Source organism: Pelodiscus sinensis, chromosome 1 (genome assembly GCF_052426305.1).
Source record: "Pelodiscus sinensis isolate ZL-2025 chromosome 1, ASM5242630v1, whole genome shotgun sequence".
NCBI classification, from domain to species: Eukaryota; Metazoa; Chordata; order Testudines; family Trionychidae; genus Pelodiscus; species Pelodiscus sinensis.
The window spans coordinates 347,621,756-347,645,897 of NC_143052.1; the positions used below are offsets into that span (position 1 = coordinate 347,621,756).

At 50.1% G+C, this 24,142-nt stretch overlaps 1 protein-coding gene across 7 annotated transcripts in view; it reads right to left on the minus strand.

Annotated features, from left to right (window-relative positions):
* ARAP1 (ArfGAP with RhoGAP domain, ankyrin repeat and PH domain 1) overlaps window positions 1-24,142 on the minus strand; it is a 213,665-nt gene that overhangs the window by 103,800 nt on the left and 85,723 nt on the right. For 6 of the 7 annotated variants that reach the window (XR_012900822.2, XR_016348579.1, XR_016348578.1 and 3 more), the window contains one exon: window positions 7,654-8,480. Coding sequence is in view for 2 of the 7 variants with exons in the window: in XM_089775809.1 (XP_089631935.1) it covers window positions 7,654-8,387 (734 nt within the window). In the remaining 5 variants the exon portion in view is untranslated. Of the gene's footprint in view, window positions 1-273; window positions 533-7,653; window positions 8,481-24,142 lie in introns of those variants that run through there. The other variant, XR_012900827.2, reaches the window with a different exon arrangement.

The following is a 24,142-nucleotide window of genomic DNA, read 5'->3' on the forward strand; positions in this document are numbered from 1 at the left end:
AGCTTAATGCTTCCACAGCTGCTGTTTCCCAACCCTTCGGCTCCCATTCGGCCACTACAAATTTAAACTAACCACAGATGGGATCAACAAAACTACCCCCTGGCAGAAAGATGAAGAGAAAGTGAGAGAGAAACTACGGGTGGACGAGGAAATGGAAAGAAAGCTTTTCTGAAGTGCAGAATGCGCCTCCCCGGCCCCCACCAGCCAGCCTCTTTGCTGCTGCGCTCACAAACCCCGCTTCTCCCCGTCCAGCACTCTAACCCGAAGCCTCACCTGAAGAGCGTGGTGAGGGTTCTCGACCCTGCCTCCGGGACGCCGCCAGGGAAACGCAACACAATGCGCTTTTATACTTGCGTTCGGAGGCCTGCCCCCACTGGCTCTCCCTCTGCAAACTTCACACAAGGCACTGGCTGTCCAGAACGCCCTCCAGCGCATGCACACACACAAACGCCCCACGGCCTCGCTCGCTTTCTCGGGTCGCCTTTCTCTCTGAGCTGCACAATACTTCCTGAAAGAGCAGGCCCACCGGAGCAAGAAAAAAAAAAAGCCACCCAGCATACACTGAGGCTAACACTTCCTCCTCTCACTCACTCCCCCAAAAAAGTTCCCCCTCCCTTGCCTCACACGGCTGAGTGGCTGGCTGGTTACCACCAACGACAAGTATAAAGGGAGGTTACCATGAATGACAGCAAGCGCAACCGACCAAGCGTTATATTACCTAAAAACCTCCGGATGTAAAGGGCCATCTACCTGATTGTTATTTCTTTCCTCAGCACTGTCTAGTGACACAGATGCACGCCACGTCCCTGGCCACGCTGAAGGGCAGACACAAGGGGCCCCGGCAAACCCAGAGGTACTGCTTCCCACAGACTTGCTTCTTGTGGCCAGTTCAAAGGGCAGGGTTTTTTTTCACTCCCTGCCTGGGAGACTCCCTCTTAGAACTAGACTGGGTACTGGGTGTCTGGTCAAACTAGCGTGTGTGCTCACACTGACCCCTACGCCACACCAGCCGTGTACGCCCACACCGACCCCTGCGATGCGCCGGCCGCATGCGCCCACACCAAGCCTTGCGCCACGCCAGCTGTGTGTGCCCACACCGAGCCCTGCGCCACGCCAGCTGCATGCACCCACTCCAAGCCCTGCGCCACGCCAGTCGCGTACACCAACACCAAGCCCTGCACCACGCCAGCCACATGGGTTTAATCTCTTCAGGTATGTCTACACTAGCTCGTTAATACGAGCTAGGTAGACAAATCAGGCAACTAGAGTTGCAAATGAAGCCCGGGATTTAAATATCCCGGGCTTTATTTGCATGTTCCCGTCCGGCCGCCATTTTTAAATCCCGCTTAGTTCGAACGAACTGCCCGCGGTTACACGTGGCAGTTTAAAGTTAATCTGAACTAGAGTCCTTAGTTTGGATTAACTGTTACACCTCATTCCACGAGGAGCAACAGTTAATCTGAACTAAGGATTTAGTTCGGATTAACTTTAAACTGCCACATGTAGCCGCGGGCAGTTCGTTCGAGCTAAGGGGGATTTAAAAATGGAGGCCAGATGGGAACATGCAAATAAAGCCCGGGATATTTAAATCCCAGGCTTCATTTGCAACTCCGGTTGCCTGATTTGCCTACCTAGCTCAAATTAACAAGCTAGTGTAGACATACCCTTCAGGAACACACGGTACTTTTTCCTCACAACAAGCACCTTAACAGGGCTGTTCTCTTTCCCCTCGTTATGAGCATGAGAAAGTGCTGTGTTTCAATTAGGAGAATCCTATTGGACCCTGGAGTTTATTGCTTGACCCTGATCCTCCAGGCTAGCTCTGATCCTTGGCTCAATTTTTTCTTCCCTTGCCACAGTTCTGTGTGCCACCCACCCACCACCCTGCTCCCCAGAGCTGGCTGCACTTCAGAAAGCACGGAGGCCCCCGGTTTGTGAAGTGCTGAGGATGGCATAGTTCAAGATGCGAGGGTCGGTGGTCACCCAGACGATGCGTATCATGGAGCTTAACACTCTTCTTTGCCTCTGCAAACAATGCCCCAGACGCCAGCTCCTGTGTCCGTCTCGAGATGCAAAATGTGCTACACTGAGGAAAAGGTGTCAATTGCATGGTGCCACCGGCCAGCTCCCAGGGAGTCAGTGTGAGACGGGTCAGGTTCATAATGAACCCCAGAGAGCTGCTCGGCCCTCCCCACCAACCCCTGCTCCCAGGTCCGACTGGGGCCCCTGACCTGAAGCACAATATAACTGAACTAGTACCAACCACCAGGCTGCCCCTCCCCCCCCCACACACACACACCCTGCCCCAGCATTCCTGGCACAGGCTCTAACCACTGCTCATCACGCTGCCCCCTCAGCCTGTCTGTAGCCAGCTGCCTTCAAGCTGCGAGCTTTATGGGACAGGGAGCCTCTTTTTGAAATGGGTTTGTGCAGCACCAGGCACACCAGGTTCCTGGTCTGTAGCTAACACAGGCGCTACCACCGTATTAGCAATCTGTAGCACTAACCATGGCCACTGCATGGATTTTGCACTCTCAGACTAGATCTGCATTAACTTGTTAAAATAACAACGAGCAGTCCTGCAGCACCTTAGAGACTAACAAGCATAGAGGATCATGAGCTTTTGTGGGTAAAATTCACTTAATCAGATCAGTTGGAGTGAAAATAACAGATTTCAAGCTATATATAACAGCAAAAGCAGTTACCTGGCAATTGTAGAACCAAAAGTAAGCTAATTAAGTAGGATGGATGTGTCCCATTCATAGCTTTTGATGTGAAAATGTGAATGTCAAAAGCAGAGGAAACTGGCTGTGTAGTGCATTAGCCAGTTAATATCCTTAGTCGAGACCAGGTTGACGGTGTCAAATTTGTAAATGAATTCCAGTTCTGCACTCTCAGGCTACGTCTACACTGGCATGATTTTCCAAAAATGCTTTTAACGGAAAAGTTTTCCGTTAAAAGCATTTTCGGAAAAATCACGTCTAGATTGGCAGGATGCTTTTCCGCAAAAGCACTTTTTGTGGAAAAGCGTCTGTGGCCAATCTAGATGCGGTTTTCCGCAAAAAAGCCCCGATCGCCATTTTCGCAATCGGGGCTTTTTTGTAGAAAACAGTACTATGCTGACTACACTGGCCCTTTTGTGCAAAAGTCTTTCGTAAAAAGATTTTTGCGCAAATGGGAGCAGCATAGTATTTCCGGAGAAGCACTGATGATTTTACATGAGATCATCAGTGCTTTTCCGGAAATTCAAGCGGCCAGTGTAGACAGCTGGCAAGTTTTTCTGCAAAATCAGATGATTTTGCGGAAAAATTTGCCAGTCTAGACACAGCCTCACTCTCTCTCTGTAATTAGGAGGTAAAATTCCTTTGTAGAAGGATGGCTACTTTTAAATCCATTATTGAGTGTCCAGGGAGGTTAAAATGTTTCACTACAGGTTTATGTGTGTTACCACTCCTGATGTCTGATTTGTGTCCGTTTATGATCCTATATATTTGTTAGTCTCTAAGGTGTCACAGGAATACTTGTTGTTTTTTAAGTTATGGACTAACACAGCTACCCCTATGAGACTTGTTAAAATAACGACAATGATGGAAAACCTAGAGGAACCCGCAAGACAGATATGGAATAAATCCTGCCCCAGCAGAACCTGCTGCTACCCCCCAACTGCTCTTTGCCAGTGCCTGCCCGTGCCATCTCTCATGTTGATCACAAAGGCCCAATTCCACTCTCATGTGCCCATCTCCCTTTACTTTCTTTGGGGAGCAGCATGTGAGAAACTGACGGCACAATTTGGCCCTAAGTGTCTTCCTGCCTTTCTCGTCTGTGTGGCACATACCACACACCCACCCAGCAAAGTTACGGATCAAAACAAAAGCCCCAAGCAGAGTCTTCACCCCAAAAAGAGAGAAGAGCAGGAGACTTCAAAGAGTCACCGTAGATACTGATTTTCTGTGGCAGGTGCTCTGATATAACAGTGACAGATGGGCAAGCAGGTGTGCATGGAAACAGCTAGGCCGACAGACGTGCAGGTGTTCATGCAGGTAGCTAGGTAGACAGACATGCAGGGGCGCATGTAGGTCCCTAGGCAAACAGGCCTGTAGGTGTTCATGCAGGTCCCTAGGCAGACACAACCAACCACGGACTGTGCACACAAGAATTATTTAACATCTTTGGTGTAATTCTTTGCTCCCTGGCACCACTCCCGTGGTCACGGCTGAGCCCTGCTGAAGGCACAGGCAGGCTATCGTTTTCCCCTCTTCCCCACAGGTGTCCCGCACACAGCTCCACTGTCAGGTGTAAGTCGCTGACAATTTTCTTAGTTTCCTACTAATATGCAAACTGTGTCAAAGCCGCTTTCTTTCTTTAAAAAAGTTCAGTGTAACCAGTCAAAAAGATCCTATTGGAGACAAATGCACTCGGCTGCATCGTCGACAGCAGGGCCAGCAGGGGCCATAGCAGAGGCGGGAGACCCTTGCTCAGTAAATACATGCTGTGACCTTTCCCAGCCAGAGAGAGGATCAGTGCTGGCCACTATCACTGCTCTGGCTGCTGCTTGGTACATTTGTGTCAGTGGGCTCAGGGCCAGTTTCCCTGTTGTTTGTGGCTAGTTTTGCAGAGGGGCCGGCGCACGTGCTGAGGGGGAGGAAACAGGAGCTAGAGCCATGTTTCTCGGCGTTTTCAGGTTGTCCACTGCTTCCTTGAAGTCCAAAAGCTTCATGAGTTCCTTATGCCGACTCTAACAGGGAGAGCAAAACATGGATCCATGCACATAAAGGCTGCTGTGCTACGCTGACAGGGCGTGTGTGTCTCTCTTTCTCTCCAGGCAAATCATTTAATCTACCCCGTGCCTCAGTTTCCCACAGGGATAGCGGGTATTGTGAGGGTAAAATCTAGCAGTGAGAGCTCAGCACACGTGTGCCCCATCCAGCTATGTAGATAGATAGGGAATGCCTCTCTGGATTCATGGGGGAAGTTGAATGCCTCTCGGGCAGGTTAGTGGCACAGACAACTCCTCTTGCTGAAGGGATCGGCTTTCTTTTGCGGGAAGTCCCCTTTTGTATTGACTTTCCAATTCTCTACACAATGTAAAACAACCAGCTGGAAACGTTTGCAGAATATTCATTCCCTTTCCTGGGTGTCAGTCTCTTCCCCCAGCTCTTCGGCGTCAGTTGCAGAAATTCAGCACCAGGGGGCGGCGTTGCACCAAATAAAAGAGACAAGACCTGTAGGCCTGTCCCACATCAGAGCATGCTGCTGAGCTAGGCCCAGAATCCTATGCAAGGACAGCAGCATCTCTTCTTCCCCCTTGCACTCCTTCCTAAGAACCTCAGGAAACCTCCCTGGACGGAAAGGTCACGATAACGAGACGATGTTCAGTGCTGGCCCGTGATCCTACCCACCTTGCAGAGAGGGGAAACTGAGGCACACACAGATTGCGAGACTTGCTCCAGGCTACAGGGGAAGCCAGAACAGCCTGAGCTGCTCCTGTCACAGGAGCTGTACATGTTCCTAGAAAGGCTGTTACCTCCAGAGTCCCTCCTCCCAGGTCCTGCGTACAGATCACGAGGCCGCATTCTATCTACCAAACCACTGGCAATGACCACGCTTTGAGCTTTATATAGCCCCGCACGTCTGCATGTGCAGAGACCACAGCCTGCCACACTGGCCAGCACTGTTCCCTTGTCTGGTGTCTCTTGTCTTGTACCTCGAATGGAAGCTACAAACCTGGGTACTTGCATGCACCCCTGCATGTCTGTCTGTCTAGCTACCTGCACACGCACCTGCACATCCGTCTATCTAGCTATCTCCATACACACCGGCACGTCTGTCCGGCTGTAAATGCTAGCTCTTACCATGTAGGGAGGAGTTCTTGGGCAGACAGACGGACAGACTCAAATAGATAGTAGATTGGTGTCATCACTGTGCTAGTAGCTCAACCCCCTCCCAATGAATCAAAAACCTTCCCGGTGGTCAGCACGATGCTGCAGAGAGACAGTCATTCCCCTAACACCACTCTGCCGGTGGCCTGGGCAGTTGGTGCAGCTGGTGTTGAGAGAGGCAGGCCCCCACCCCCTCTGCTGAGGCCCCACCCCCTCTGCTGAGGCCCCACCCCCTGGGAGGGGAGGGGAGGGGAGGGGTGGGGCAGTGCACCGAGCGCTCACCAGCCTCCACAGAGCACCAGAGAGTGGAAGAGAGGCAAGGGGGTGTGGCGTGGCTCCCCAGCCTCCCCAGAACACTGGGGGGGGGGGATAATGAAACTCTGGTGAGACTGTGGAAAGGAGGCGAGAGAGGGGAAGAGAGAGGGTGGGAGAGGGGAGGGGGAAACCTGGGAGGAGGGAGGTGGAAGGGGGAAGCAAGGGGAAGAAGGGGGAGGGGAAGCTCAGGGCTCAGGGTTGGGGATCTCACCGGACCAACTTGATTTTCACGCAAACCTGCTCCTGGGTTCGCATGTGGCCTTTGGTGGCCAGGCTGGCAGCTAACCTGCTATAGACGGCCATGTTCCTCCATCTAGTGTGGAGATCATGGACGTTGGGGGCATCCCCCCAAACCTGAACAAGGTCCATGATCTCCACCCTGGACCAGGAAGGCACCTGCTTTCTCCGGGCCCTGGCAGGCTCCAGGGAGCTGGCAGACTGCTCCTGGGGAGCGGTGGAGGGCTGGCTGCCAGTGGCTTGCTAGCTCATGTTTTGGGGCCACTGGGTCAGGGCAGTGACTGCTGGCAGGCTTGGGAGCTGGCACTGTGTCCAGAGTCAACCCCTTTAAGGGCTCTGGGGAGGGGGGAGGGAGAGGAGTGTTCTTGGTTGCGGCTGGAGTGGCCACCAGGGCACCCTGGGAAGGCTGGCGGACCCCTATTTCTATATAAGTGTCTACACAGCACTTATTTCGAAATAGCTCTTTCAAATTTGGCGTTATTCCTCGCAGAATGAGGTTTACCAAATTTGAAATAAGCGCTCTGCTATTTCAAATTTATTTCAAAATAGCAGTTTGGCTGTGTAGACGCTAGGGGTATGTCTACACTACCCCGCTAGTTCGAACTAGCGGGGTAATGTATGCATACCAAACTTGCTAATGAAGCCCGGGATTTGAATTTCCCGGGCTTCATTAGCATAAAGCCGGCTCCGCCATTTTTAAAAGCCGGCTAGTGCGAACCCCGTGCCGCGCGGCTACACGCGGCACGGGGTTCGCACTAGCTGGCTTTTAAAAATGGCGGAGCCGGCTTTATGCTAATGAAGCCCGGGAAATTCAAATCCCAGGCTTCATTAGCAAGTTCGGTATGCATACATTACCCCGCTAGTTCGAACTAGCGGGGTAGTGTAGACATACCCTAGGAAAGTTATTTCGAAATAACTGCTGTGTAGACATACCCTCGGGAAACAGGTTTGGGAGGCCCAGGCGCTTCCTCAGACCCTTCCTGGACTACACGGCTGCGGCCAGTGACCCAGACCTAGGTCCAACAGACTGGCCATGCGGTGCACTGAGCTCTGCTCGGGGTCAACAACAGTCCAGCACCGCCTGGGCTTCCTCGGCGTCCCTCTCCCAAACTCGGACCCAGCCCAACCGAAAAGAGGAAGGCACCTTTTTTTTTACGCCCGGCCTGTATCCAATTCCACAACCACCCGCCTGCCGCCCCGCCCACCGCAGCATTAGTCTTACCTGCTGGTGGTCCTCTGGGACACAGCCCTGGGGGGCAGCAAGGGCGGCCGGCTTGGCAAGGCAGGCACCTTTAGGGAGAGGGGCTTGGTCTCCAGCTGGTGGCGTTTCATCGGCAAAGGGGGCAGCAGCGGTTTCTCCTTCCCTTCAGGGAACTCTGGCCCTAGAGCCAGCTTATCTCTGGCTGGTGGAGGAGCAGGCAGCTCAGGGGCAAAGTCAGCGGAGGAGGGTCCGGCAGGACAGGGGACAGCGGGGGGCAGTTCAACAGAGACAGACCGTGGCGCTGAAGAGAACTTGACAGGAGGGCGACACCCCAGCCGCGGGGGGATGGGAGGGGGCACGTGGCTGAGGCCGGCAGGTTTCTCGGGCTCTGTGTGAAGAGGAGGCTTCCTGCTGGCCGGCGTGGCCGAGTGACCTGTGGGCTCCGGTTCTGCCTGGGTGGCCGCAGCATCCGTGCTGACCCGGAAAATGTTGCGTTTCATGGGCACTGGCCTCCTCATTGCCGGCTCGGGCCTCTCCGTGACTGGTGGAGCCTCCACAAAAGCCTTCTGGAGGCCAAAGAGGATGCGCTTGCGATGGCCTGGCAGCAAGATCCCGATCCGGGTCAGCACCTCGTCCGTCAGGTTCCTGCAGTCCGACACCTTCCAGAGCTCGTTCTTCTCAAAGCTCTCCAGGTACTGGTCCAGGTGAAGGGCTCTGAGCCATTCCGCCATAGACAGGGACGCCCCGTCCTCCATCGTGGGATGGGGGAGCCCAGCCGAGGAGATGGGTCTTACTCCACCTCAGTTCATTTCTCCGCCACGCAACGTGGTTCAAAGCGGCGTCCACGCCTAGAGGGAAACAACCAAAGAGCTTGTAAGACTGTGCTAGGCATCGTGGTAGCTGACCCAGCTGCTACAGAATAGGGAACCAAGCCTCCAACCCACCTCCTGCATACCAAGACAATAGACATCGCGGCAGAAAACAGGGAGGAAACAGTCCCTCCCTAGCAGCCCCGTCCTGCTACCCTTCCTTGGGTTGTCTCACTGAAATCTCATGCGATTGTTACCCCATTTTACAGAGGGGAAAACTGAGACCTGGAGACACTAAAGCCAATATTTTCATGAGACAGTCGAGATGAAAGTGGGCTGATTGTCAGCCTGGGCCATTCTATTCTATCCAGGTTCTTCCATTGCCTGAATCACCACAGCCTCCAGGCACCTTAGCCCCGTGAATGCCACAGACATCAGCACCAAGGAGAAAATCAAGCCACGCATTCAGGTCCCTAAGCGCAGCTTTAGGAGACCCCCTTCAGATGTTTTGGGGCAAATCTAGCAGTTTGTCCCCAAATCAGCTGGATCCGGCATGAGTTCATGCCATGAATGTCGCCTATGTACCCACAGAGCAAATCAGGAAATGAGGAAGCGCCCGCTTTGGAGTTAGCATCAGCAAAACGCACCTCTGAGAGCCAAGTATGTGCGACTGAGACAATTTCTCCAAAGAGAAGTGACATTAAACAGCCCGGCTGATGTCGCAGCAGGGGACGGACTGGAAGGAACACTCCCATGCTGGCTGGACCCGGTGAGCCAGTCTGGCTCTTCTGTCTCTAACTCCGAATGTTCCCATCAGGAGCATGCAGGAAAGAGGCAGGAGCGGGTGACTATTGGGGACCAGCACACACACATCAGACATCCATGCCCTGTGTACAGAGAGGCAGAGGGACATTCAGCAGAGGCAGAGTGGCAGCTGGATGGGAACCATAAGAGCAGGGACTGTTGCAATGTGGCAAGTGGATGGAAAGTCAAGCCAGTGCCCCTTCGAGGCCCACCAATTCTCAGAGAGATGCTCCTTTACCTCTGGCTTCTTACTCATGCTGCCAAAGCCTCGGCTGACAGAGCGTCAGCTGAAGCAATAAGGTAAAAGCCTTCATCATGCTGTCTGGAGAGGTGTAGCCAGACAAGAGAAAGACCTTCCATCCTTCAAGGTGCAGGGGTTACACAGGTCAGACAAAGCTCCCCAAATCTCTTATTAATTAATTGTTTCTATTTGTTTTATCACAGCACCTCAGAGACCCAATCATGGAGCACGGTGCTAGGGGCTGTACAAACCCAGAGCTAAAAGATGGTCTTATAAGAGCTTATAATCTAAGAGACAACCAATGGATACCACCAGGCAGAGCAGGGAGTACCAGGACCCGATGGGACATTTGATCTGCAGGGTGGGCAGGATTCTCAACACTCCAGTAGCCAGACCACAAGGGAACCTAGTTCTCCCCAAAATGCAACAAAATCCTCCAATAAACCCCCCCCCAAAATGCCATGGTTTTCCACAATTAAAATGAAACACTGAGCCTGTTTCCCTTGCCACAATCTACACAGATATCAGTTCAACACAATATTTTCTCTACGGTTGCCACTAATCCTGCTGGTTAAGCCTCGTCCATGTTTCTTTTCTTTAGGTTTATGTTTAACGCTCTCCACGTGCTCTACAATTACCAGCTTTCAAACATCATTTGCAGTTTGTTCTTGTCAAACTCAGGGATGCGGGCATTGCACGGGGTGTAAAAGTTGTCACTGTTTTTCATAACTTTACTGGCCCCCGTCTGGAGGCGGATGTGAAATTTGAGAGGCATGAAAAGACAAACCCCTATATGTAGCCGAGTAACCTCGATCGGCCAGAAGCAACTGACTGACGTGTGTTTAGCTATGTCAATGTAAAGCGCAAAAATCAACCACAAGCCATGGTGGTTGTGCACACTGAATGAGCAACAGATATCAGTACTCCATTAACAATGAGTGAATTGTTAGTATATGCTTTTATTTTTTCACACAATGTAAAAAGCAAAGATTCTCTGGGAAAATGTAAACTATTGGGGGTGGGGGGGTTGTGGCAAATGGATTTCTAGGATCCTTGCTAACCGCTGTCCCCTTTTCTGTAGACATCACGGAAAAGGAGTTCCGTGGAGGGATTTGAAGGAGAACAAGGAGGCAGCTTTGCACCCCTCCCAAGCACGAGGACAGAGGTGACATGGAGGGGGGCGCATGGCCAGATTTCTGGCAGGGTAGGAGTTGGGATGAGAGAGATATGCCTGGGAAAGGCACCGGTACCTGCACTACCACTTGGCCTCACTAGGAGGCGCCCAGCGCATATAAGAGAGATGGGGACTAATACAGCCCAGCTCCACCAAAAGAGGTGCAGGGGTATCAGTCCTGTCCCCGTTACCTGTGGGGGGCCATGGGAGAAGTAAGTGCAGAAGGAGTGTGAGGGGAGTGGAAACATGGTGGTGCTGGCCTGGAGCGGCTGTGGGAGGTGCAGGGGGAGTGAGAAAGGGGCCAGAGGTGACACCCCAAACCTTTAAATTGTGTCCCCCACCTCCCAGAGGGACAGGTCGTCTCTGCGTGAGGGGCAGCAGGAAAGACAGCAGAAAGGGGCTTATTTGAATTTTTAGCTAGTGGGAAGAGAAGGCTGCATCAAGGGCTGAGGGGAAGCAAGCATAGCTCAACCACTGGATAGCAAAAGCCAGGGCCATCCTTCACCACACACAGAATACGCAGTTGCATAGGGCACCCGGAAATTTGGGGCACCACTGAGCCTTAAATATCCACCCACCCGCCTCTTCGTATCCCTGTTCCGTGGCTCTGCTTCCTCCGGGGAGGAGCTAGTTAACTTACCAGTGACACAGCCTGCCCGAGCGATGAGCAGACACTGAACCTGGGAACGAGCCACTCGCGTGGGAATGGAGCCATGTCACAGGCATGTGCCCACCCCAGAAACGTACTGTCAGTTTCTGAATTTACTCCCCAAGACCTTAGTTTAAAATGCGCTTCAAGAATACTTCACTGGAGAGTTGCTGGCGATTATACAAATCACCTCGCTACGTAACTGTTGTCACCCCTGGCTGCCATGAGGCACAGGGCACCAGCTGGACAGTACTGCGTAGGCCCCCATCGATACTAAGGACAGCCCTGGAGAAAGGGACAGGATAGGTAGGGCCTGTGTTCCCATAAGCCAGGCATGTTCAAAGTCCGGCCCGCGGGCCAATTGCGGCCCGTGTTCCGGTTTAATACAGCCCCATGGGTAATTTGGCAATATCTATCTTTTATGGCCCCCAACGAATCCATATGTATTGAGATGAATACATTGTAAAATCTCAGTTAATGTCAGTTGGTCTAAATCAGTTATAAATATATTTGGACACAACATATATACTTGGTGTTATGTTCCTGTTCATATTTTTTTAACTTAAAAGTTGACAGACAACTTTTATTACCAATAATATGTAATGTACTTTACAATGTTCCTGACATATATTTCAGCTTCCTGGATTTTTTTTTCATCTGGCCTTCAGATATGAAAGGCAGAGTGATTTAACACCTGTTTAGATTTGTCATCCATGTGACGAAATGAAAAGTGTGCCGTTTGCAATAAACTTTACATAAAATAGTTAATTTGCATTTAATTTTAATGGTTCAAAGAATGTCAGGCAAAATGGTCGGCCCTCATGCATGTTCACTTCATCAAATCTGGCCCTCTTTGAAAAAAGTTTGGACACCCCTGCCATAAGCTGTGCGCTTCTGCCGCTGCTCAGGAGAGATTCCAGTGCTGCCCAGCTGAGTAGCAGAGCACTCACAGCTACCTGTTTTTGTTTCTACTGGTGGTGCACGTTTGCACATGCCTCGGAGCACGTAAACATTTTATTCCACACATGGACAGAAAAGACTAGAGAGAACATTGGTGGGGGTGACTGGGAGCAGTCTTGAGGGAACAGAAAAGGGGGAGCCAGGGGAGAGGTGCATAGAGAAAAGCAATACAACCAAACAGCAGGCTGGAAACACAGCCTGTGGATGGCTCTGAACGGATCCGAGCAGGGCAAGGTTGTATTTGTCAAGGCCGCAGAGAATGGGTGAGGAGAGCCTAGAGAAATGGTTTTTGCCAGGAAAGGCCATGTCTTGTCAGAATGTCTCAATCTTGCAGATTCTGCCTAAGGATGTTAGCAAGTAGTTGACTACTCAACTACCCGATAAGCATAAGCTACTACTCATTCCCCCCCCCCCCACCCTTGCTGCTTCTGTATGTCGGTTCCTCCCAGCACCATCTCCACAGTGCTGCCTCCCTCCTCCTCCTCCACCCCCCCCCCCACTGCCTCAGTGGCAGAGTGGGGTGGGGGGATAGGGGAGGCTGCTACAAAGCAGCTTTGACCTGCGGCAGGCCAAGGTTCACCGTGGGCAGAGGCTACACCGGAGGCAGACCCTGTTCATGGAGGACAGAGCTGGCCACACGCGGGGGCTGCTGCTGGAACACCCCTGCCCACAGCCAGCCCTGGCTGCCATGAATAGGCTGCAGGACGCAGAGCGAGCTGGGACCAAGCAGTCCTGGCTTGCACTGGTCCGGGACGCTGTGCCTCTGCATTTTAAATGTAGTAAGAACCCAACAACTCTTACTCCATTTAAACCGCACAGCTGCAGCGGTCCAGAGCTGGCGTGTGCTGAGACTGCTCAGTCCTGGCTCGCACCATCTCTAGGGGCTACCCCCACTGCAGCTATGCAGAGCAGCTCTCCTTATCGCCTACAGTCGTATAATTGACTACACCGTTCGCCAAACAACCGCTCTTTAACACCCTGACTGTGGATGGCCCTGAAAGGATCTGAGCAGGGCGAGGTTGTATTTGTCAAAGCCAGAGAGAAGGGTGTTGTAGCAATGAGCCTAGGTAAGTATTTTTTGCCAGGAAAGACTGTGTCTGAGCAGAATGTCTACATCTCGCAGATTCTGCCATCGCTAAGAGGGAGGAGCTAGTGAAAGGTGCAAGTTGCAGATGATGGCCTGAGTGACAGGAGGGACAGTGATGTTATCCATAGCACTCGAGAAGCAGGAAGGAGTTTTTGTGGGGGATAGGGAGGAGAATCAGAGCTCTGTCTGAGCCATGTTGAGCGGATGGCTATGCAGTGCTGTGATGCACCACGTAGCAGCCACCCCAGAGCTGGCTGCATTTCAGAGGTGCTCTGAACCAGTTAGAACAGCCTGCCCGTCAGCAATTAAAGAATGGGTTAACTGGTTCCATTTAAACCATTCCCATATGGGTTGTTTTTCATGAGACCTAAGCAGTGGCTTAAATACAAAGTAGGATTCTTCAGGCTCAGCCTTCCCCTGTGTGACTCAGAAGGGGGCAGGCCTGACTTAGGCAAGCAGGCTTTAAAAAGCCAGAGCAGAGCAACCAGGGAGCGAAGCGGACAGGGGAGTTGAGCAGAGGGAGTGACTGATGGTGATGAAGACCCGAAGCGCTTGTGCCAGTACTTCTCCTGTCTCCTCCACCTGTGCCTGTATCCAGACAGAGAACCTGATCATGGATGCCTCTACCCAGGTCCTGGTGTGGTCTTGCAGTATTTGTGGCTTGCAATTCCCACTGACTGATATCCAGGCTGGGGGAGACAACCGTTGTGAAAGGTGCCTGCTGGTGGAATCTCTCAGGCAGCAGGTGGGAGAGCTACAGGAGGAGGTGGCCAGGCTGAGGAGCATTCGAGGCCATAAGGAATCTCTGGACAGTATTCCTGTGGAGTCCACTGAGGTCACTGTCCTAGGATGTGGGACTGTTGACCAGCCACTTATGGAGGAGGCGGTGGTGCAGGGTGAGCACTGGCAGCTAGTTACTTCCGGCAGCAGGCAGTGTTCCACCCCTGCTCCTAACCCTCCCACTGTGTTGTTACATAACCGTTACACTTTACTTTCTGCAGGAGACAAGGAGTCACCCCCCACAGTGGAGGAGACCAGGCCTTGCACCACCAAGGTTGAGCAGTCTCCTGCCACCACTGCGAGGAAGAAACGTAGGGTAGTGGTGGTTGGAGACTCTCTTCTGAGGGGAACAGAGGCACCCATCTGTCGCCCTGACAGCTCATCTCGAGAGGTATGCTGTCTGCCAGGGGCCCGTATCCGAGATGTTACGGAAGCATTGTCGAGGATTATCCGGCCCTCTGACTACTACCCCATGCTACTCATCCATGTGGGCACAAATGATACTGCCAGGTGTGACACTGAGCGGATCAAGTGTGACTACAGGGCTTTGGGAGTACGGGTGAGGGAGTTTGGAGGCAGGTGGTATTCTCTTCGATCCTTCCTGTCAAAGGTAGGGGCCCGGGCAGAGAGAGGTGCATCCTGGAGGTGAATGCCTGGCTGCGACGATGGTGTCACCAGGAGGGCTTTGGCTTCCTTGACCACGGGGTGCTCTTCCAGGAAGGACTGCTTGGCGGAGATGGAGTTCACTTTTCCAGGAGCGGGAAGGCCTTGTTTGGACACAGACTGGCTAACCTTGTGAGGAGGGCTTTAAACTAGGTTCGACGGGGACAGGTGAGCAAAGCCCACAGGTAAGTGCTGAATGTGTGGGACTGGGAGATGGGTTGGAAATGGGGGGAACTACGGCCTATAATGGCAAGGAGAAAGGAGGGTCAGGGCATAACAGGGAGGCAAGATCAAATCAGTATCTTAGATGCCTATATACAAATGCGAGAAGTATGGGTAATAAGCAGGAAAAACTGGAATTGCTAACCAATAAATACAACTATGATATCATTGGTATTACAGAAACCTGGTGGGATGGGACGCATGATTGGAATATTGGTATGGAAGGGTACGGCTTGCTCAGGAAGGACAGACAGGGAAAAAAGGGAGGAGGGGTTGCCTTGTATATTAAAAATGTACACACTTGGACTGAAGTGGAGATGAACGTAGGAGATAGCTGTGTAGAGAGTCTCTGGGTTAAGCTAAAAGGGGTAAAAAATTAGGGTGATGTCATGCTAGGAGTCTACTACAGGCCACCTAGCCAGGTGGAAGAGGTGGATGAGGCCTTTTTTAAACAATTAACAAAACTATCCAAAGCCCAAGATTTGGTGGTGATGGGGGACTTCAACTATCCAGACATATGCTGGGAAACTAACACAGCGGGGCACAGGCTCTCCAATAAGTTTCTGGACTGCATTGGAGACAACTTTCTGTTTCAGAAGGTTGAAAAAGCTACCAGAGGAGAAGCTGTTCTGGATTTGGTTTTAACAAATAGAGAGGAACTAGTTGAGAACTTGAAAGTGGAAGACAGTATAGGGGACAGTGATCATGAAATAATAGAGTTCATGATCTTAAGGAAAGGTAGAAGGGAGACCAGCACAATTGAGGTAATGGATTTCAGGAAGGCAGATTTTGATAAGCTCAGAGAACTTGTAGGTAAGGTCCCATGGGAAGCAAGACTGAAGGGAAAAACAACTGAGGAGAGTTGGAAGTATTTCAAAGGGACGTTGTTAAGGGCCCAAAAGCAAACAATTCCGCTGTGTAGGAAAGATAGAAAATATGGCAAAAGACCAGCTTGGCTTAACAAGGAGATCTTGCATGATCTCAAAATAAAAAAGGAGTCATATAAAAAATGGAAACTAGGACAAATAACAAAGGATGAATATAGGCAAGCAACACGGGAATGCAGGGGCAAGATTAGAAAGGCAAAGGCACAAAATGAGATCAAACTAGCTACAGGCATAAAGGGAAACGAAGACCTTTTATAAATACATTAAAAGCAAGAGGAAGACCAAGGACAGGGTAGGCCCACTGCTTAGTGAGGAGGGAGAAGCAGTAGCAGGAAACTTGGAAATGGCGGAGATGCTCAATGACTTCTTTGTTTCGGTCTTCACCGAGAAGTCTGGAGGTGTGCCTAACGTAGTGAATACAAGCAGAGAGAGGGTAAGTTTAGAAGATAGGATACACAAAGAACAAGTTAAAAATCACTTAGGAAAGTTAGATGTTAGCAAGTCACCAGGTCCTCATGAAATGCATCCCAGGATACTCAAGGACCTGATAGAGGAGGTATCTGAGCCTTTAGCTATGATCTTTGAAAAATCATGGCAGACGGGAGATTCCAGAAGACTGGAAAAGGGCAAATATTGTGCCCATCTATAAAAAGGGGAATAAGAACAACCCAGGAAACTACAGACCGGTCAGTTTAACATGTGTCCCAGGGAAGATAATGGAGCAGGTAATTAAGGAAATCATATGCAAACACTTGGAAGGTAATAAAGTGATAGGGAATAGCCAGCATGGGTTTGTGAAGAACAAGTCATGCCAAACTAATCTGATAGCTTTCTTTGATAGGATAACGAGCCTTGTGGATAAGGGAGAAGCGGTGGATGTCATATACCAAGACTTTAGTAAGGCATTTGATACGGTCTCGCATGATATTCTTATTGATAAACTAGGCAAATATAACTTAGATAGGGCCATGATAAGGTGGGTGCATAATTGGCTGGATAACTGTAGTCAGAGAGTTGTTGTTAACGGTGCTAAATCCTGCTGGAAAGGGATAACAAGTGGAGTTCCGCAAGGGTCTGTTTTGGGACCCGTACTGTTCAATATCTTCATCAATGATGTAGATATTGGGATAGAGAGTACGCTTATTAAGTTTGCAGATGATACCAAACTGGGTGGGGTTGCGACTTCTTTGGAGGATAGGGACATAATTCAAAATGACCTTAGCAAGTTAGAGAAATGGTCAGAGGTAACCAGGGTGAGGTTTAATAAAGAGAAATGCAAAGTGCTCCACTTAGGAAGGAACAATCAGTTCCATACATACAAGATGGGAAGCAACTGTCTAGGAAGGAGCATGGCGGAAAGGGATCTAGGGGTCATAGTGGACCACAAGTTGAATATGAGTCAACAGTGTGATGCTGTTGCAAAAAAAGCAAATATGATTCTAGGTTGTATCAACAGGTGTGTTGTAAGCAAAACTCGTGAAGTCATTCTGCCGCTCTACTCTGCACTAGTTAGGCCTCAGCTGGAGTACTGTGTCCAGTTCTGGGCGCCACATTTCAAGAAAGATGTGGAGAAATTGGAAAGGGTACAGAGAAGAGCAACAAGAATGATTAAAGGTCTAGAGAACATGACCTATGAAGCCAGGCTTCATGAACTGGGCTTGTTTAGTTTGGAAAAAAGAAGATTAAGGGGGGACATGATAGCGGTTTTCAAATATCTAAAAGGGTGCCACAAGGAGGAAGGAGAAAATTTGTTCCTCTTGGTTTCTAAGGACAGGACAAGGAGTAATGGGCTTAAAGTGCAGCAGGGGAGGTTTAGATTGGACATTAGGAAAAAATTCCTAACTGTCAAGGGTGGTCAAATACTGGAATAAATTGCCAAGGGAGGTGGTGGAATCTCCCTCTCTGGAGATATTTAAGAAAAGGTTAGATAGACATCTGTCAGGGATGGTGTAGACGGAGCTTGGTCCTGCCTTGAGGGCGGGGGGCTGGACTCGATGACCTCTCGAGGTCCCTTCCAGTCCTATTATTCTATGATTCTATGATTCTATGCCTTGTATTGCAGTAACATGCAGAGAGACAGGCTGAGGTTTTAGTTTGGACAGTAGGGGGGGGGGGAGTCTGTGAGTTGGCAGCAGAGAGCCGGGTTTTGAATTTGTATTTATGGATGAGCCTACCCAGAAATAAGGTGTAGCAGGAGAAGAGGAGTTATGTTTTCTGATCATAGAGGAGAGGGGCCATGAGCGAATGAAGTCAGAATGACGGGAGACTCATTAGTGTCTGGAGCACGGCAGCTAGCTAACGAGGTGACTGTGGATGAATGAGATTCATTAGCCAGCCCAGCATGTTACTGCAATACAAGGCATGAAGAATCCTACTTTGTATTTAAGCCACTGCTTAGGTCTCATGAAAAACAACCCATATGGGAATGGTTTAAATGGAACCAGTTAACCCATTCTTTAATCGCTGCCAGGCAGGCTGTTCTAACTGGTTCAGAGAACCTCTGAAATGCAGCCAGCTCTGGGGTGGCTGCTACGTGCTGCATCACAGCACTGTGAAACAGGGAGAAATTCTAGCCCTGGACAAAACTTTTACTCTTATGAGTAACGTGAGATAATGAACGCCCCCTCATAGCAGACAATATGGAGGTTTTGAAGGTTGTAGCCCCCCCTAACATGCAGATTAGCCATCTCAGAGAGAAGATAGTCTGGAAGGGAGTTAAGATACCTCAAACCAAACCAAAGCATGTGCATCTGAGCTACATCTTATGCACGCTGTAAGAAGCAGCCCATGTAAGGGAAGAGGAAGGAACAGTAGCTAACTTTTGTGATAGAGGAACTAACGTGCGAGTTTTTCAGTGACTGAAATGAAACTGCCAGGTTGATTTGCCTGAAACTGTTAGTTAACAGAGTATCCACCCCAACCCTCAGCATCTCTACAAAGGGAAATTGTTCCCTTGCACAGTACATTCGCTGAGGCCAGTGTTGCCTGTAATCTGTGTGTTTGTGCGGCTACTCAGGAGAGATTCACAGCTAGGTCTTTTTGGTTCTATTCGTGGTGCACATTTCAACATACCTCAGTGCACACAAGAAAAAATTAATCCCACACATGGATGGAAAAGTTGAGAGGGAACCTTGGTGGAGGCTGATCCTCTCGCACCAACGCAACTCAGTCCGTGGAGGGCAACCCGCATAACACTCAGCAAGCAGAGAATCAAGCCGCCGTGTTTTCCCAGAGGATGAGTCTGCTTGCAGGACATGAGCGAGGGTGAGATTTGCTCCATCAAGGCTGAAATCCACCCAGTTGCGATGGCTTCTGAGAAAGGCAAGAACACTGAACCCTTCTGCATCATGAGAGGACACGTTCTCACCCGGCTCCCCGTGGGCCAATATGTTACTCCCCTAATACGCGTTTTGATCACTCTGACTACTTTCGCTTGCACGGCTACACGAGCTCCAACAGCGAATTAAAGCAGTCGGGACCTAGACCACTAATTAAACCGAAAACAGCAGAATTCAGTCCCTCCTCACCTGGATGAGAGAAGTGCTGGAGCAGGCCAGGAACTGTGAGAACTGGAAAAGACTTGGGCAAACAGGAGAGCTGGGAACGGGGTAATATCCTTATACCGAAGGTACAGGATCATGATGAACTGACTAATGGTAACAGTCTGGTGTTCATCAGTCACACAGAGCCAGGAGTCCTTTTGCACACATGGAAGTTTTGGGGTGTTAGAGAGAAATGCTATAATGGAAACACTGAAGAGTATACAGAGCAGGGCTCAAATCCCTTCATTAAATAGGATGATTCCCAGAAATCAGTCTCAAAGAGGGGAGTGGTTTAAGCAGGCCCATCTTTGACTCCTCGGGTACTTTCCACTCTCCCTGGAGCCTTTCCTGAAGATTTGTAAGTTGTATCTCCTTGTTTTATTTCAGTGCCACTAACACCATGGTCCCAACCAGCACACCAGGTATGGGACAGCCCCCGCACAGAGTCACTGATAGCTCTCGGGTGGAGAATTCAAAATACAAACCATTGTTGTTTGGCTTGGTTGTCACCATTTTATTTTTCCAAGACCAGAGGAGGACTGGATCTCCCCCAAGGGATTCCATTTAGGGTGGCAACATCAGGTTTTGATGGAAATCTGGGTTTCTAACTCCATGATTTTTTTTAATGTGATTGCTTTCCATGGAAAAGCCCAGTTGTTCATCCAAAAACAATTCCTAAAACCAAACTATTTTGGCCAAAAACAGAGAGACTTTGACTTTGAAGGGTCACTGCCATGCCTCGTGGACTTAGTGTAGGTGGACAGCCCATGGGACTCCGGGCAGGTCCACTGTTAGGAAATGTAGTGGAATGACTTGGATTCTAACTTAAGATGTGCTTTTGTATGCGGGATGCAATATCCAGGCTGGAAGGGGCACATTCCTGTCTCTCCTAGGAATTCAGCTCTCTTAAACATTGGCTCAACTGTTGGTAGGCCATGTCTACACTACAGCAGCACGGTTACGGCACTACCGCTGTGCCGCTGTCGAATTTTTCACACCCGTGTGCTGTAGCTACGTCAACCAAACTTTTAAGCATAGAACATACTTTATTACTGGGCTGGGAAAGTTTTGTTCTAATTGCTGGCCAACGGGGAATCCAACCTTCTTCACAGTGGCACTAAACAACCAATTACCACTAGCTTGGAATGCAGCTAGACTGGAAGGGTCTGGAAGACAGAAGGTGAATTTTCCTATGGATAATCATCACACACCCTGGCATACATCTAGTGGACTTTGCTGGAAGGGGAGATATGCAGCAGATCAGGCATGTATTAGGACAGGTTGTAACAATATGGTTTTTCTGTAGCCACATTGGAAGGCCTAAAGCATAGGGCTTTTATTTGCAGCCAGACGGAAGTGGTCATTAGCTAGAAAGCAGGGAGTCACAGACTCACATTCCATCTAAATTGCACTACAATAGTAGCCTGTCACACCAGGCTGTTCAGAAGGAGATTCCACCCCACTGACACCTACTAGCACCAGATAAAGAAACAGATCTCAAGATGGGTAAAGAAAACTTAGACGCTTCAAGGGGTAGCCAGTTAGTCTACACAGGATAAACTTAAAAAATAACAAATGGTCTGCTAGCACTTTATAGACTAACAAAACATGTAGATGGGATCATCAAACTTAGGGTACATCTAGACTACAGGCTTTTGTCGACAGATACTGTCAACAAAGCTTCTAGATTACAGCCAGTTGTGTGGACAAAGCAAGTCGCTTTGTCGACATGAGGGTATGTCTACACTACAAAGTTAATTCGAACTAACGGACGTTAGTTCGAATTAACTTTGATAGGCGCTACACTAGTGCTCCACTAGTTCGAACTTAATTCAAACTAGCGGAGCGCTTAGTTCGAACCAGGAAAACCTCATTTTACGAGGATTAAGCCTAATTTGAACTAGTGGGAGGCTAGCCCTCCCCAGGTTTCCCTGGTGGCCACTCTGGCCAACACCAGGGAAACTCGTCTGCCTCCCTCCCGGCCCTGGACCCCTTAAAGGGGCACAGGCTGGCTACGGTGCCCGTGCCAGGTGCAAGCCTGCCAGCACCCAGCCAGCAGACCCTGCACCTGGCACGGCTTGAGCCAGCCACCCGATGCCCCCCACCCCTCCCCCTCTTCCTGGGACCAGGCTGGAGGCTCCCGGGAGCTTGCCCAGGACCGCAAGAGGCGGGCATCTGCCTGGTCTAGTGCGGACATCGTGGACCTCATCCATGACCTCCGCACTAGGCACAGGAAAGCAGCCGTCTAGGGCAGGAGAGCTGCCAGCCTGGCCACCCAGGAGCAGGTTTGCATGAAAATCAAGGTGGTCCACTGAGACCCCCGACCCTGAGCCCTGAGCTTAGAATGGCCGTACTGGGTCAGACCAAAGGTCCATCTAGCCCAGTAGCCTGTCTGCCGACAGCGGCCAACCCTAGGGACCCTGGAGGGGATGGACCGAAGACAGTGACCAAGCCATTTTTCTCGTGCCATCCCTCTCCAGCCTTCCACAAACTTCGGGCAGGGACACCACTCCTACCCCCTGGCTAATACCACTCCATGGACCCAACATCCATGAATTGATCTCACTTCTCTTTAAACTCTGTTCTAGTTGTAGCCTTCACAGCCTCCTGCAGCAAGGAGTTCCACAGGTTGACTCTTTGCTTTGTGAAGAAGAACTTTCTGTTATTAGTTTGAAGCCTGCTACCCATTCTTTTCCTTTGGTGTCCTCTAGTCCTTCTATTATGGGAACTAATGAAGAACTTTTCTGTATGCACCCTCTCCACCCCACTCATGCTTTTATAGACCTCTATCATATCCCCCCTCCGTCTCCTCTTCTCTACGCTGAAAAGTCCCAGTCTCTTTAGCCTCTCTTCATATGGGACCTGTTCCAAACCCCTCATCATTGTAGTTGCCCTCCCCTCTCTCACCCTCTCTCTTCCCCTCTCCCACCTCCTTTTCCCAGTTCCCCCAGTTTTGTTCAATAAAGACAGATTCTATTTTTGAACACAATTGTCCTTTATTTTGTACATCAGGAAGGGGGGCTAGGGAGGGGTAAGTGGAAGGAGGTGAGGGAGGAATGGGGTACAAGCCCCCAATGGGGAGGACTGGGCTGGCTCTGCGGGCTTCTGGGGGTGGAACCTCTCCTGCAGCCCCCCAATTGCCCCCTCTCCCCAGATGGCAGCCTGCGGCAAGTGCAGCCAGTCTGATGGCCAAGTGCCGTGATGTGCCCAGTATGGGTACTCCGGGCAATCCAAGCCAGGACTGCTTTGCAAGCGGGGCACCCCTGAGAACTGTCTGTCCGGGGTGGGGGTCGGGTCCCTTTAAGCACAGCCCTCAGCTAGCCTGAGACAGCAGCTCCACGCTCTAAGTCCTCATCTGATGCCCTGCCGGCACTGCTTCCGGCCATCCTTAACCCCGGTTCAGGGTCCACTCTGTGTGGACATGCTAGTTCGAATTAGCAAAACACTAATTCAAACTAGTTTTTTAGTCTGGATGTGTTAGTTCGAATTAGCTTAGTTCGAATTAACTAATTCGAACTAAGTTAGTTCGAATTAGCACTGTAGTGTAGACATACCCTGAGAGTGTAGATGCAAAGGACAGTGTAGATGCAATAACGCCTTCTGTCAACAGAACTCTGTCGACAAAAGGTGTTAGTCCTCGTAGAATGAGGTTTACCGCCGTCAACAAAACTGCAGAGTTCTGTTGACATTATGTCGACAGAACTCAGCAGTAGTGTAGACGCAGGTATAGTTTTGTCGACAAAAGTCCACTTTTGTTGACAAAACCCTGTAGTCTGGACACACCCTTAGTTTGACAGCGTTTTGTCTGGCAAGAAACAGTTTAACAATCTTTGGAGCGGTGGAATCCTCATTCTATGATTATGGTCCTCACTTTCCCATTGTTTGTCTGTGTGATCCCTGTCTGGTTTTTAATTATTTCTGCCTGCTGTATAATTAATTTTGCTAGGTGTCAATAAATTAAGGCGGTAGGGTCTGATTGGTTAGGTAATTCTGTGACAGTACGTTATGACTGGTTAGTAAAATTTTAGTAAAATAATTGGTTACCGTCTAGCTAAACAGGACTCAAGTTTCACTATTTAAACTGGGGTTCAAAAAGGTGACCAGCAGGGAAAAGGAAGAAAGAAACAGAAAGAAGAAGGAAAGACTTAGAAGAAAACCTCATCTTCAAGACAAGACTGACCTTGTCTGGCCCAAAGGGGAAGTTCTCCTGACTTGATCAGGACTGGCATGGCTTAGCATGTGTATTCTGATTGCTTGGCAATTGCTAATAAATAGTAAGTATGGATATTCCTGTGTAAGGCCCTGCAGTAAGTTGCGCCTTGAGCCCTCGGAACTGGGGATGGGGAGAAGGTATATTTAAATGAACAGGGTTACACCTTGAGCCCTAGGAACTGGGTAAAGGTGTGTGTCCTTAGAGCGTGGGAGTGAGAGAAATCTGTGTGGGTAACAATGTAATGATAACAAGAGCTGGGTCAGGGAAAGGGAATGAAAATCTTCTTCTGTGTGAAGGAATGGATGGGCATGTTGGGTCAACACTGCCATGAGAAGACCAAGCACAGTGAATACAGGGTGTGGATTACTTTTTAGTGGAAAAATTAAGTCCCAGACCATGCCCAATACCTCGTTTGCAAGGGTATAAACGCAGCCCACACACCTGTTGGGTATGGGTCATTGTTCCCTGGAGTGGCACAT